The 13,495-nt window shown below is 34.2% G+C and overlaps 1 protein-coding gene across 1 annotated transcript in view; it reads left to right on the top strand.

The window, feature by feature from the left end:
* The window catches only part of ROBO1 (roundabout guidance receptor 1), a 380,307-nt gene that overhangs the window by 307,896 nt on the left and 58,916 nt on the right, over positions 1-13,495 (top strand). The window contains exons 10-16 of the mRNA XM_061194033.1: positions 510-591; positions 762-930; positions 1,017-1,183; positions 7,326-7,447; positions 8,142-8,373; positions 9,335-9,456; positions 12,671-12,842. Of these exons, the coding sequence (XP_061050016.1) occupies positions 510-591; positions 762-930; positions 1,017-1,183; positions 7,326-7,447; positions 8,142-8,373; positions 9,335-9,456; positions 12,671-12,842 (1,066 nt within the window). The remainder of the gene's footprint in view (positions 1-509; positions 592-761; positions 931-1,016; positions 1,184-7,325; positions 7,448-8,141; positions 8,374-9,334; positions 9,457-12,670; positions 12,843-13,495) is intronic.

Below are 13,495 nucleotides of genomic sequence, written 5' to 3'. Positions count from 1 at the left end.
TTAAAAAAATAAAATGAGAAAAAAGAGGGAATGCTTTAAGAAGAAATCATTTTGTGTCTATCCATTTTCTATAAATATGTGTTTATCTCTGATATCCATATGGGTGTAACTCAGATAATATATGAAATAGCAAGAATAGTCATTGGCTAAATTTTATTAGCCCTATTACGTGACTTATTAAATATAAAGCTATAAATTAGTAATAAAGATTAACCCTTTGAAATTAAAGTTATATACCTCATTGTTTACTGCCCGACACAGCAAATGGTGATGTTAATGCACTTAAATATTATATTTTTATTATACAGTTAGAATAACATTTTTGTCTTCTGTCTTCATGCAATATTTTACTTCACATTCAATAAAAACAAATTAAGAGGAAGTTTCTGGTTAGTGCTTTTTAATGCAAGTTATCCATATTCATGGACCATATACAAAACTATAATTGCTTTTTCAGCCCAGTGAGCTCTTGATTGTTCCAAATATTTATTTTGCATCTGTCTTCTCAGCTGGGTGACACTGGTCGGTACACCTGCATTGCATCAACCCCCAGTGGTGAAGCAACCTGGAGTGCTTACATTGAAGTCCAAGGTAAATTCAATAGTATTTTACCTTAAAATAAAGCTTGAAATGAAGTTGTTTACTTACTGGTAAAAAGATGAAGAGCATGTCTTGATGCTTGAGTAGGTGGATGGGTATGATATCTACATTTATGTGCTTATCTGCGTATAAACATCTTTCATCTTTTTCTTCTTTGTTAGAATTTGGAGTTCCAGTTCAGCCTCCAAGACCCACCGACCCAAATTTAATCCCTAGTGCCCCCTCAAAACCTGAAGTTACAGATGTCAGCCGAAATACAGTAACATTGTCATGGCAACCAAATTTGAATTCAGGTGCAACTCCAACATCTTATATTATAGAAGCCTTCAGGTAGAGTGAAGACGATGTTTCCTAGTTGTTCTCTTTTTTGATTTACCATTAAATATGCATGTTCTAACTTGTGTATCTATCCTTAGCCATGCATCTGGCAGCAGCTGGCAGACCGTAGCAGAGAATGTGAAAACAGAAACATTTGCCATTAAAGGACTCAAACCTAATGCGATTTACCTTTTCCTTGTGAGGGCAGCAAATGCATATGGAATTAGTGATCCAAGCCAGATATCAGACCCAGTGAAAACACAAGGTAAATATTGATTTACTCAGCCTTGAGACATCTACTTATCTTTAGATGTTATAATTTTACAAGTAAATCATTTGTACTACATGCTAGGATTGTATATTTAACATAGATCTATTATCCAAGTTGCTCAATTAATTTTTAATACACAGTATCTGCAAACTTTCTTATTTTCTGGACTAAGCTCTCCAGGACAAGATGAATAACAGAGAAATGTTTTTCATTTTATAAATCACAAATCCAATGAGCAAAAATATTATGTGAATATTTTTGTAGTATTTTCAATTTTTTGATTTTTAAATATGACTATATGTGGGTGTAAAATTTTAATCACATAATTGTATTTAAAATTAAGTAAATTTTATGTATGTTGAGATTAATACTCATGACCTCCTGGATGAGTTTTGAACATTGCAACCATAATCAAGTAATACTCTCTGGAAATCACACAAATGTAAGAGATAGTTGTAAGATGAACTTGGTCTTAAGCCCTCTGCCCGGTCAACCTCTTACAAAGCATGGAAAAAAATAATTTCGGTCTGTATGTTGTTTCGCCTATCTTTCATTGCCAATTATGTGAACCATGATCTATTAAACTTTTAAATGGAAATCATGTATATTTTCGTCAAAACTGGGTTAAAGAAACAGATAAAAGGAAAAATGAACATGTTGAAGCTGCTTCTAAAAACATTTGAAATTGGAAATTTTTTCACTTGGACCACATTCTGGATACACTGCTTTTTATTGTCTTTCATGAATAGGAATTATTTTTAGCTTTCAACAGATTATTATCTCCTATCCACCCTCTTGCTCCTCCTGTTATTTTAATGTTTTAATAGTAGTAAAATTTATATTGAAAAAAAAAGATGAATTTGAATCAACCTTTACCTTTTTTTTGAACGTATTGTCATCACAATTAAAATATACTTTATTAATATAAGATTAATAAAGAAAGGTAATTCAAGATGGTAGGAATTAGAAATATAAAATTCTTTTCTCAACATACAGAGGAATCATAATGTCTCTATCTTAATTTGTATATTTCCAAAGGAAAAATTGAAACTTAGTTACAGTGACAGAAACAAATTGCACACAAAAGTACTGAAAGATTTAAATTACTTTTTCCTGGTTTGGGAGAGCGTCTGCCAGCCATGTTGCATGTTTTGTCTTCTCCAGTGAGTACATAAGCAATCTTTTGGGAAGGACTTTTTGTTTCAGAATTCACTGAGAAAGCGAACTGAGTTGTAGAACATGCCCATGTCTGTTTCTTGCTGTGTGAAATCAACACACCCAAATGCATATATTTGCTATTATGAGTCACTTCACCAGTAGCTTTAATATTCTTGGAGCCTGCCTTAAGGCAGTTTGAGGTTTTCAATATTAGATACGCATTTGTAAAGAATGTGGAAACTATGACAGCTGTAAAGTGAACTTAAACTTTTGTCCCCAGTACAGTGGTCTCTACCCAGTAGACCTTAGGAAAAGTTTTTCATTAACTGCAGTTCTGTCATATACTCATATAAATGCTTTTGTAAAATATATCCTCAACTCTTAAGCGAGGAGGTAGTCAACATTTTATCTGTGAGTTAATTTAAGTTTCTAAAAAATTTTAATCAACTTACCTTTACACACGATAGCTAGTAGAACAACTTAAAGGAAACAAACCCACGTCAACTGGAAAACTGGAAACATAGTGAAACAGGCATACAATTTTAAAATCAAAGAATTTTTCATCTCAGCTCTTTAACCTACTAGCAAGTTAGTATGTTCCCTGAGCATCGGTTCCCTCATCTATATAATGGGGCTAAAAATCCCTACTCCACAAGATTGGACAAGGATTAAATTAGCCAATTTATGAATATACAGGACTCATATTTCTTTTATATTATATGCCATAAGACTGTCATTGGACTTGTATTTCTTTCATTGTCTGGACTAAAAACAAAGGAAGTTCATAAAATTTGAGAAACACAGGTAGTGTGCTGAATGAGAAAACCAGAATTAAATGTATCTCGACAGTCTGGAATGATGGGCCAGCACTAACAAGATTAAAATTAATGGAGCAAATTTAAAAGTCTGGTACTTGAACTTTGGTTTAAAAAATTAGCTGTCGAAGAATAGGCTGAGGATACTGGGCTTCAAAGAGAGTACATGTGAGTGTGTGTCAGGTGTGTCAGATTGACTTCAGTGTTGGAAGTCAGCTAAAACACCTATCTGAGCCAACGGAGTGAGTAGTTGTCGAAAAAACAAATCTAGTCTGAGCAGAATTATATGCAGATCAAAATCTGAACTGGTCAGATCACGAAGGGAGTAATGTGTCCTATTTTGAGGACTACATTTTCAGGTAGACTTTTAAGAGGAAGACAGTGAGGATAGTTGGTGAGGCTGCACTAAAGGCTGAAAACCACATCATTGGAAAAGAAATCCAAAGACTTGGCACATTTAACCCCCAAAATAACAACGTTAGACTAAGCTTGACTTTTTTTTCCTTAATATTTTAAGAGTAAGATATGCTTATTCTAACTCCAGGCACCAAGACAAGCCAATGAGTGGAAGTTAACATTGAGGCAGATTTCATTGTCTAGTTCTTAGACTGCTTCTGAGACACACTGAAGCCGAGCTGAGTCAGGCCATAGCAGGAGCCTGGGGAAGAACCTGGGAAAATCCAGTTGAAGGGTACAGAATGTGTAAGCAGTTAGGAGAAGAGCCAGGGATAGAGGGAATTCAGGAAAGACTTGTTGGAAATTGATTCACAAGGGAGCAGGCATAATTTCTTTAATTACTTCTGCAGCATGGCTGCAAAAAGTCTTCCCCAAGTGGAGATTTCTATGAATGAGCTGGGTCTTAAAGTTGCACAGAATCAGGGCATGGTTTCCTGTTCAGGAGTCAGATAGACCTAGGTCGCAGTTGGAGTTGGAGCCCTGTCCCAGTGTAATCAAAATGTGCTTTTCCAAATACAAGATTTGATCATGCAAGGAAGATGACATGAGCACCTAGCAAGTGGGGGTGGGCTGGGGGGGGTGGACATTGCTGAGATGGGGGTAGTTGTTGCCGCTGTTACTACTATTCTTTATCCATGTTCTGTCCACACAGCATTCTTGAGCCCTATCTTTTAAAGAATATGCACACAGACATAGAATGTACAGAATATGTGTATACTATAGATAATAAGAGACCAGTTATTGTAAATAATGAAGGGGGGCCTGGATAATCTCCCCCCCTCAGAGATTACATATAGGGAGCTCCAATACTGGGGAAATAGTGGGAGTAGAATCATATCTGAGACTTCCTCCAAGTTTAATTCTGAATGTTGAGAAGACCTTTTACATTATAATACATTTCTTTCAGGAGGAGAAGGAAAGCAAGAACAATAAAGGGACCAATTAATAAATGTCTCAATATTACATTATTAGACATTACTTTCCATTTTTCTTTCCGATGAGGAATTTTCTAAAATAATATTCTATTGCCAAAATGGTTACACTAGGGATTTTTCCTAGTTTTCATGAAGGGATTAACTGGCAAGTTACCTCAACCAGAGAAATGAGAGATTGCCATGCAAATTATAGTAGTTACCTTTTAAAATGATTACTAAGACACTTCCTAAAAGGTAGACGATTCCCTGAGGATGGAAGTTTACATGTGAGGGAACATGTTTAGAAGCTAATATAATATGTATGATATGTGTGTGTTTTCCATACAGTAATTCACTTTAACTCAACTAATGTTTTATTAACACATTCTATATGTATGGCACTGTGCTAGGTATTCTAGGTTCATAAAAATTGACCCAATCCCTACCTTCAAGAAAAGGACTCTATATGCCTTAAAAAATGCAGTTCTCACAAAAATCCTCTCCTCAGAAGTAGCTTCCATTGATATTGCCATTTGACAGATGAAGCAACTGAAAAATGGTGAGGATAAGAAATCTTCCCAATATTACACGGCTGTCGAGTTGCTAAGTTGGGGAGTTGCCAAATCTGTCTTATTCCAAGAACTCCACTCTTACCCTAGAGACAGATGGTAGCTAAAGTTGTAGGAGCAATGGAGACCAGTAGAGAAGTAAATCTGCCTGAGATGGAAAAGTTACAATCAAGTGCTTTCTGTCTCTAGTCTGTGATAATAGGTAGCCTGAAGGCCAATATGAGCCAAAGCTATTCCAAAGGTATGATAAACTATGAGAAGCCAAAACTATCTCAGGTTTTCTCATTTTGCTTATTTATAAGTTTATAAATCAAGGTTATTACATCTAAGGGTTTTGAATAGCACTCTTGTTCTGTCATGTCTTTCATTTGCCTGTCTTCCATGGACTTCATCAAACATACTTACCAACCTTATTTTTTTAAATTTTTACTGGAGTATAGCTGACTTACACTGTTGTGTTAGTTTCAGGTGTACAGCAAAGTGAATCAGTTATAGACACATATGCATATATCCACTCTTTTTTAGATTCTTTTCCCATATAGCTGACCTCATTTTTTTTTTTTTTTTTTTTTTTTTTTTTTTTGGCCACGCCATGAGGCATGTGGGAATCTTAGTTCCCAGCCAGGGATCGAACCCTTACCCCCTGCAGTGGAAGCTCAGAGTCTTTTTTTTTTTTTTTTCCAATCTGTTCTCTCTTTCTATGAGTTTGTTTGTTTGCTTGTTTGTATTTGAAGTATAATTGATCTACAACACTGTGTTAGTTCCTGTTACATAGCATAGTCATTCGATATTTCTATACATTTCAAAGTGATCCCCACAGTGTCTAGTTACCATATGTCAACATACAAAGACATTACATAGTTATTGACTACATACCGCATGCTGTGCATTTCATACCTGTGAGTCATTTATTTTGCAACTGGAAGTTTGCAGAGAGGTATAAACTTCCAGTTGACTTGCATTCTTAACCAAGAAACTTAGATCCCATGAATAAGGTGGTCTGGGGTAGTGAAAAGAGCATGCATGATTTGTGTCCAAAGGCCTGGCTTTTACTGCCTGCTCATGGATGCTGTGGCCTTGGAGCAGGTGTTCAGTCTTTCTGTAGCCAAGTTCCCTTCCTTGAACACTGGCAGCGCAGAGTCTTAACCATTGGACCACCAGGGAAGTCCCCAACCACATTCTTAATACTCATGTTTTTGTTTTCTATCCAAACTCAGTTCTTTAAAAGTATTTAATCATTCATAAAACTAAAATTCTTGTTTCTGTTGCTTATGCGATGGAAAGTAGTCCAGAATATATGTGCCAAGATACAGTACTTTGAGAAGGAGAATTCTGGATATTAAAAAAATCTTAATTTTCTTCTCTTATTCATCCTGTGTTCCCTTTTACTACTGTAAACAAAGCAAAGCGTCTGTATTTAGAAAATCTCTTTAGAAACAGGCAATTTTTTATCAAGTACAGACTTTTTAGTAAGTTGAACAAAACACTTTCTTGTTGGGAAAAAAGCACAACATACATGAACACTAGTAGCAGTTTAATTCTTACTATGTTCTTTGTCTCCTTTCCAAAAATGTTGGTGTTCTTGAGATTTAGAACTCTTTATTGAACCTTTTTGACAGTGATACAATAACTAAACTAAACCAAACCATCAATTAAATAGACGTTAAGTACTCTTTTCTCATCAGATTTGTTTTGTTCTGTTCTATTCTGTTTTATTCTATCTTACCCTAACCTATCCTATTCTGTTGGTGGTTCCTGTATCCTCCATCATAACCATTAACTTATCATATATCTTATTTGGGAAGCTATCCAGGTTCATCTTATAAGGTGAGGATGTCTTTTTGTGCTTGCTTTTCACTTATGTGTTTCCATTCTCTCCATTACTCATCTGCTGTGCTGCAAATCCTGGCTCTTTTCTTTCTGGCATAGTTAGGATCAGTACAGAAGGTTATGTAACAAACTCAGAGGCGATTGCACTAGGCTTCTCATCCTTGGCAAGGAAGTGATCGTTACATGGTAGGAGGAGCCCTCAGGTGCTGCTGTTTGCCATTGTTATCTTTGCCTCCTATTTTATTCTGTATCACAGGTTGGAATTATCCTTCACAGTTGGAATGATTCTTCTTTTCTGAGATTTTCTATGAATGAAAGGATTGTTTCCCCCATGCTTTCATTCAAGTCAGTTGCATTGTCTAGGATCTGACACAATCTCCTTGGATTGTTGCAGATGTTCCCCCAACAAGTCAGGGGGTGGATCACAAGCAGGTCCAGCGGGAACTGGGAGATGTTGTACTGCATCTCCACAACCCCACCGTCCTTTCTTCCTCTTCGGTCGAAGTGCACTGGACGGTGAGTCGTTGTTGCTGCCGTAATATTTGATCTCAGTTTTAATAAGCAGATGACTGTGGAAGATCATTACCTGAAAAAATATATGTATATAGAGAGAGATGCAACAGATAGTTAAATTCTATATATCTGTTGCTTACCTCTCTACCAATGATAACTTTATAATGTAAGCGTTGTTTATTATGGTAGCTGTGAAATGGCTTTAAACAGAGAAAAATTTCATCTTGTGTGTATTTTATATTATGCTGCAGTAATGAAGTCTCAGATGAAACAAGTTATATATTCATAATACTATAGTGATAGGATCATTAGCATATGAATTTTTTAACTGAAAAGTATTTCTGAATAATATTAAGTAGTCTTTTAAAATTAGGAAGTGGAAAAATACATTTTATTTCCTCATCCCCTTGATCCTCTAACTTACCTCTAGATGTCTGTTGTGGAAGTGCCATGATGCCTCACATTTCTGCAGGAAGCATAGAAATTAATATCTAATATTATACATAAAAGCTGAAAAAGCGGACATATTACAAAAGATAGTGATTTGTTTTTTGTATTCTACTTTATGTAAACTAGAACACTGTGGAATGAAGTCAGATAGACTTTTTTTGCCTTGTGTCACATTTAGTTTTCATAATTTTCTAAAAAGTCAATAAAAGGACATGAATGATTGCATTTTTATTTGTCATTTTAATAGGTGGACCAACAGTCGCAGTATATTCAAGGATACAAAATTCTTTATCGCCCATTTGGAGGCAGCCGTGGTGAATCGGAGTGGTTGGTTTTTGAAGTGAGGACTCCAACCAAAAATAGCGTGGTTATCCCTGATCTCAAAAAAGGAGTCAACTATGAAATTAAGGCTCGTCCTTTTTTTAATGAATTTCAAGGAGCAGATAGTGAAATTAAATTTGCCAAAACCCTAGAAGAAGGCAAGTATAATGAAATGTCTGTTACTATGCATTGCAATACTATTGTTAGGCTTTTATTAACTTAATGGAAAAATATTAATGACATTAAGTCATAATATTCGTGCCATTAATTATTAACTGTTTTGATAGTGAGCATTGTATTTTGCTAATAGAATTTATTTAATGAGAACTACTAAAGACCAAAATTCTATTATACTCGACTTGCTTTGGTAGTGGCCTATCTAAAAATGTGTGAATGTGTACTTAATGACATATTGGATATATGTAATTATTCAGAACTAAAATTCACATCTAAAGATGGAATTATCCTCCATTTGCTTGTCTTTCCATTAATTATTTTTCATTCATTTATCAAATGTTATTTTGAGTGATGATCTGTAAATAAGGTGAGTAATGTTTTGGTTTGCCCAGGACCCTCTGGGCTTAGCATTTTATGCCTCCTGTCCCTGGAATCCCCTCAGCTCTAGACAAACCAGTATGTTTGGACACTCTATAACTAGAGATTAAAAATTAGTATTTATGTAAAGGCTAAAGGTTACATGTCACAAGTATACTCTTTAAAAATAACCAGAATTTTTCCTAAAATGTCTTTATTACTTTGATTACAATAAATTATAAGATACAGTTAGTAACATGGATGGTTAGTATTTATCTTTATACTTTTGAACATTTTTAGGGAGAACATGGGCCTAGGGTTACAGGGTAGGAGAAAGAGGAATTCTCCTGGGATGTTTTGTGGAGATAATCTGTATAACTTTGGTTATGGAAAACTCACAATAACAATAGGTTAGCGATATCAAGGAAAAACAAATAGTTTGAGACTATTCAGATTGGATGAGATACATCTTTAAAACATATACATATATGGATATAAATTTAATATGTTTTTGTTTAAATGTTAAATGCCTGCTTTCAGTGTTCTCTAATGTGCTCATATCTACTTTTTAAAACAATTTCATAGCACCCAGCGCCCCACCCCAAAGTGTAACTGTATCAAAGCATGATGGAAATGGAACTGCAATTCTTGTGAGTTGGCAGCCACCTCCTGAAGATACTCAGAATGGAATGGTCCAAGAGTATAAGGTAAATACATGTATAGCAATTTACTGATGGACACCGCTCTCCCCTGCAGGAAAAAAAAAAAAAAAAAAAAAAAAAAAAAAAAAAAAAAAAACCCAGCAAGCTTGGTTAAATTGTTCATGGATATTTGGCGCCATCTGCTGGTCCACACAGCAGCATGTAAAATTATTTTTAAAATACTTTCCTGTTAATTCAATAATTGTGGAATAATTTTTTTCTTAAGCCATTTGGAAAAAAGAATTTAAAAGAGAGAATTTACCTGGTCACAGTACATATAGGTACATATAATTTCACACAAACAACAAACGTAAAGGCTAATAAAAGAATCTTTTTTTTCCCCTTAAAAAACAGCTTAAATACATTTTGCAGAATTAGTTTGCCCCATGGAATTGTATCAGATATAGTTTGATTTCTTTCTTTTAACATGTTTGGAATTTTGTAACATTGGAGCTAAGTTGGAAAAATTATTTTATTGTGCCTGAAAATATTTTTATAAACCTTGTTTTCATCTCTAAACAAAATTTTATGTCTCAGAGGAGATTCAATTATAAACTTCTGTATATATTTAAATGAATTTTTTAAACATATGATGTATTGTCAAGTAATGTAATCCAGTGATTCTGAATAATTATTTTTACCTGTGAAGTTATCAGCTCTAATCATTGAATTTAGAGAGGCTTACATAGATTCATCTCCAGCAAATATTTTCAAGCATGCCAAGGTACAATAAAAATTAAGGACATGAGATTTATCCTGTTAATGAATATACATTAAAGCACAGTTTTAATGAGCTATGATAAATGAATAAACGATAGATTGAATTAGGGAAATCTCAATAGAGAGTAAATTTTATGTGTATTTTTTCAACACTTATGTAAACACACTACATACTAGAAGACTTTTAACTGCAAAACATGTATTTCCATAGACACTGCCTTATATGTCCATTATACCTCAATATTTTTCTAGTTACTAGCTAAATTATGATACTTAGTAAATTATCTCATATATGTAAAAATTTATATATGTTTATTGATATGAAACTGATGCTAAGAAGGTAAACACATTTACCTTCTACAGGTAGTTACATGCTAACATCAGAATCACTTATGGAATCATTTTCCAAGTATAGGTGCCTGGCCACCATTCTCAGAGATTCTGATTCAGTAAGTCTAATAAGGCCCTTGCATATATACTTTGGTAGATCTTTCCAGGTGATTCTGATGTGCACTTTTGGATATCTGATGTGCACTTTTGGGTAAGGCCCAAATAAAGACCATAAATGTACTTTTGAGTACCAAATTAATTTGTACAATGACCAAATATACTGAGCTCAATTTTAGGTATAACAGTTTATTTTAAAATGATTTTTAAAAACAAACTAAAAACCTCTGTATGACAGTTGCATGTACTTTAAAAGGGCGACATATTTTTTAAGTATTTAAAATACTGCCATAAATGCACTGTGGATATTTTAGGGTATTTCAAATAGATCTTCTACGGTAATTGAGTCATTAAAAGGTAAGAGTCTCTACACTTTCAAGTGCCTTCTCATGAGTTTCAAGGTTATTTCAAGACTGGGAAGTGATGGGGTACTATGGTTCAGTCCAGAAAAATAAACTGTTATAGAGATTTTTAAGCATATAAAATGAGGCGACGTCTCAGCTCTTAAGCAAAATTGTGTAATGTAGGCATTTTCCCCTAAGAGTCAAAACTCATTTCTCTCCTAAAGAAATGTGAAAGGGTGGATTTCACTTAACTTCATGGTCAATTTAAAATAATAAAATGCCTTTCACAACCTGATTGACTGGTACAAAATCAGTTTGTGGCTTTGGTTCAGCTGTGTAATGTAATTGAGGGGAAAAAAATCACAAAGGACTCTTTATTTCCAAATGGTCAGACCCTGGTATAGAGTCTGACCATTTGTTGGTATTATGCATTGAAACTACATTAAAATAATATTAACTTTCGAAGAAAAAAATTAAAGGTTTTTGCCCGTGTGATAGAGGACACTGACACTCTTAGATTTATTTTAAATCCCATTTCCTGTTACAGTTTAGACAATAGGCTACTTGAAACTAATCCTACATCTTGCTAAGGACATCGTAAAGAATATAGAGCATGTTTTACTACTCCATGGATCATTTTCTTATAGAAGCTGAGTCCAAATACTGTCATGCATCATATTCAAGCTCTATAACATTGCAAAAGATCACTCTAATAATTAAATAATCCTTTAGTGAAATTTAAATTAAGGATGATAGCATAGTTCAGAAATCTTAATTTCCTGAAAATAATTTCCTACCACAAATATCAAAGTTAATGAGACATACAATAATTTTCTTATTAGGAGAATATTTTTCTTTTAAATCAAATATGTATTGTTATGCTTTATGATCTTATATATGTTATTAAAGGCTAATTAATATTACTGTAAATACAAGATCAGAGTGCTATTTTTCTTTCATTGATAATAGTTCAACCTACCATAGGTGGAATAAATCCTAGGATGATCCTTACTCTTTATGTTCAGTTTTATTTTTAAAAACCATACTTACGCCTAGATACTTTAGATTATTCAGAAGCTCTCTCTTTTTAAATCAACTGTTTCTCGGTTTTGACATGAAAGGTGATGGGACTGTGGCAGCACCAGGTAATTTTATCTAGAGAACTGTTGAAGTAAAGTATGAGACACAGAGTTTCCTACTCATTTTTGTTTTGTGATATCTGGTCAGCTAGTATTATGCAAGTCCATAGTAGGAATGCAAATACTGAATGATAATAGGTAAGTTATTGTTCTTTATCTAGATGTATACAGCTTTTTGCAAGTTCCTTTTATTTTTTTCCTGGCATATAATTTCTAGGTGTTAAAAAAACAAAAAATCCTGATGATAAGGTTAATAAGAACCAGGGTCTTGATAGAATCACTTGTAGAATCATCTGATACGATCCTTTGTAGAAACTTTTGTAGAATCACCTGATATAATCCTTTAAAAGTATATAAGAAAGTTCAAGGAGGTCTTTAAGGTACTACTAACACTAGGTTTGACTAGAAGAGTCTTCTCAGAACTAGATCCAGGGAAGAATGACTTTTGAAACTTCCTACATTAGGTTCATGATAGGTCTGAACTCTAAGTCTAAAACCACAGTACTAGGTCTAAAACCACAGTGCTGACATTTGCATTAACTTACATAATTTGTTGTGTTCTTCTTATAGGTTTGGTGTCTGGGCAATGAAACTCGATACCATATAAACAAGACAGTAGATGGTTCCACCTTTTCTGTGGTTATTCCCTCACTGGTTCCTGGGATCCGGTATAGCGTAGAGGTGGCAGCCAGCACTGGGGCCGGAGCCGGGGTGAAGAGTGAGCCGCAGTTCATCCAGTTAGGTGAGTGTCAGTGCAGATCTGGTTTGAAAGACATATCAGTGTACCCATTGTCCTGCTTTTCTTTTTGGTATATAGTGGAGCCAACCATTGCAAGTTGAATAGGCTATGGAATGTGGCAATAGAATTATGAAAATGATGGTGTTAGCTTTATTTTATCTAGCTATAATATCACACCTGAATTTAAACTTATCCAAGCACACATTTTTCAATGATATTTTAAGCAAAAGGCTGTCAGTATTGTGTCATCCTCATCCTGTCCTATTGAATTTTTTTCATCTTTTCAATAAATACTATTAATTGAGCGACAAGGATACCTCAGGGAACAGGAAAAATGCAGTCTGCACCTGCATGGAACTTTCAGTGGTTTGGGTTTAAAAAAAAAAAACTTCCTCGCAAAACTTAAACTAGGTATTGGAAGTTTACAGCAATATGCAATTTATATTCACCATTTATGTGTCTATTTAAAATTGTATTGCTTTTGACAACAAAAGATAGATTGAGATGTAAAAGAGCATTGGAATATGACATATGCTAATTACTTAGAAAGTTAAAAATGCAATGTGTGCTTCAAAAGTGGTTAGATGAATAAAAAAGAAACACAAAAACCTGACAGAAGCCTTAGTTACCACACTTCATGATAGACAATGTGGCGT

The sequence above is a fragment of the Eubalaena glacialis genome, chromosome 6, assembly GCF_028564815.1.
Source record: "Eubalaena glacialis isolate mEubGla1 chromosome 6, mEubGla1.1.hap2.+ XY, whole genome shotgun sequence".
Taxonomy (NCBI): Eukaryota; Metazoa; Chordata; class Mammalia; order Artiodactyla; family Balaenidae; genus Eubalaena; species Eubalaena glacialis.
Note: the sequence above shows the minus strand (reverse complement) of the source record. Positions and strands in the feature narration are given on the sequence as shown.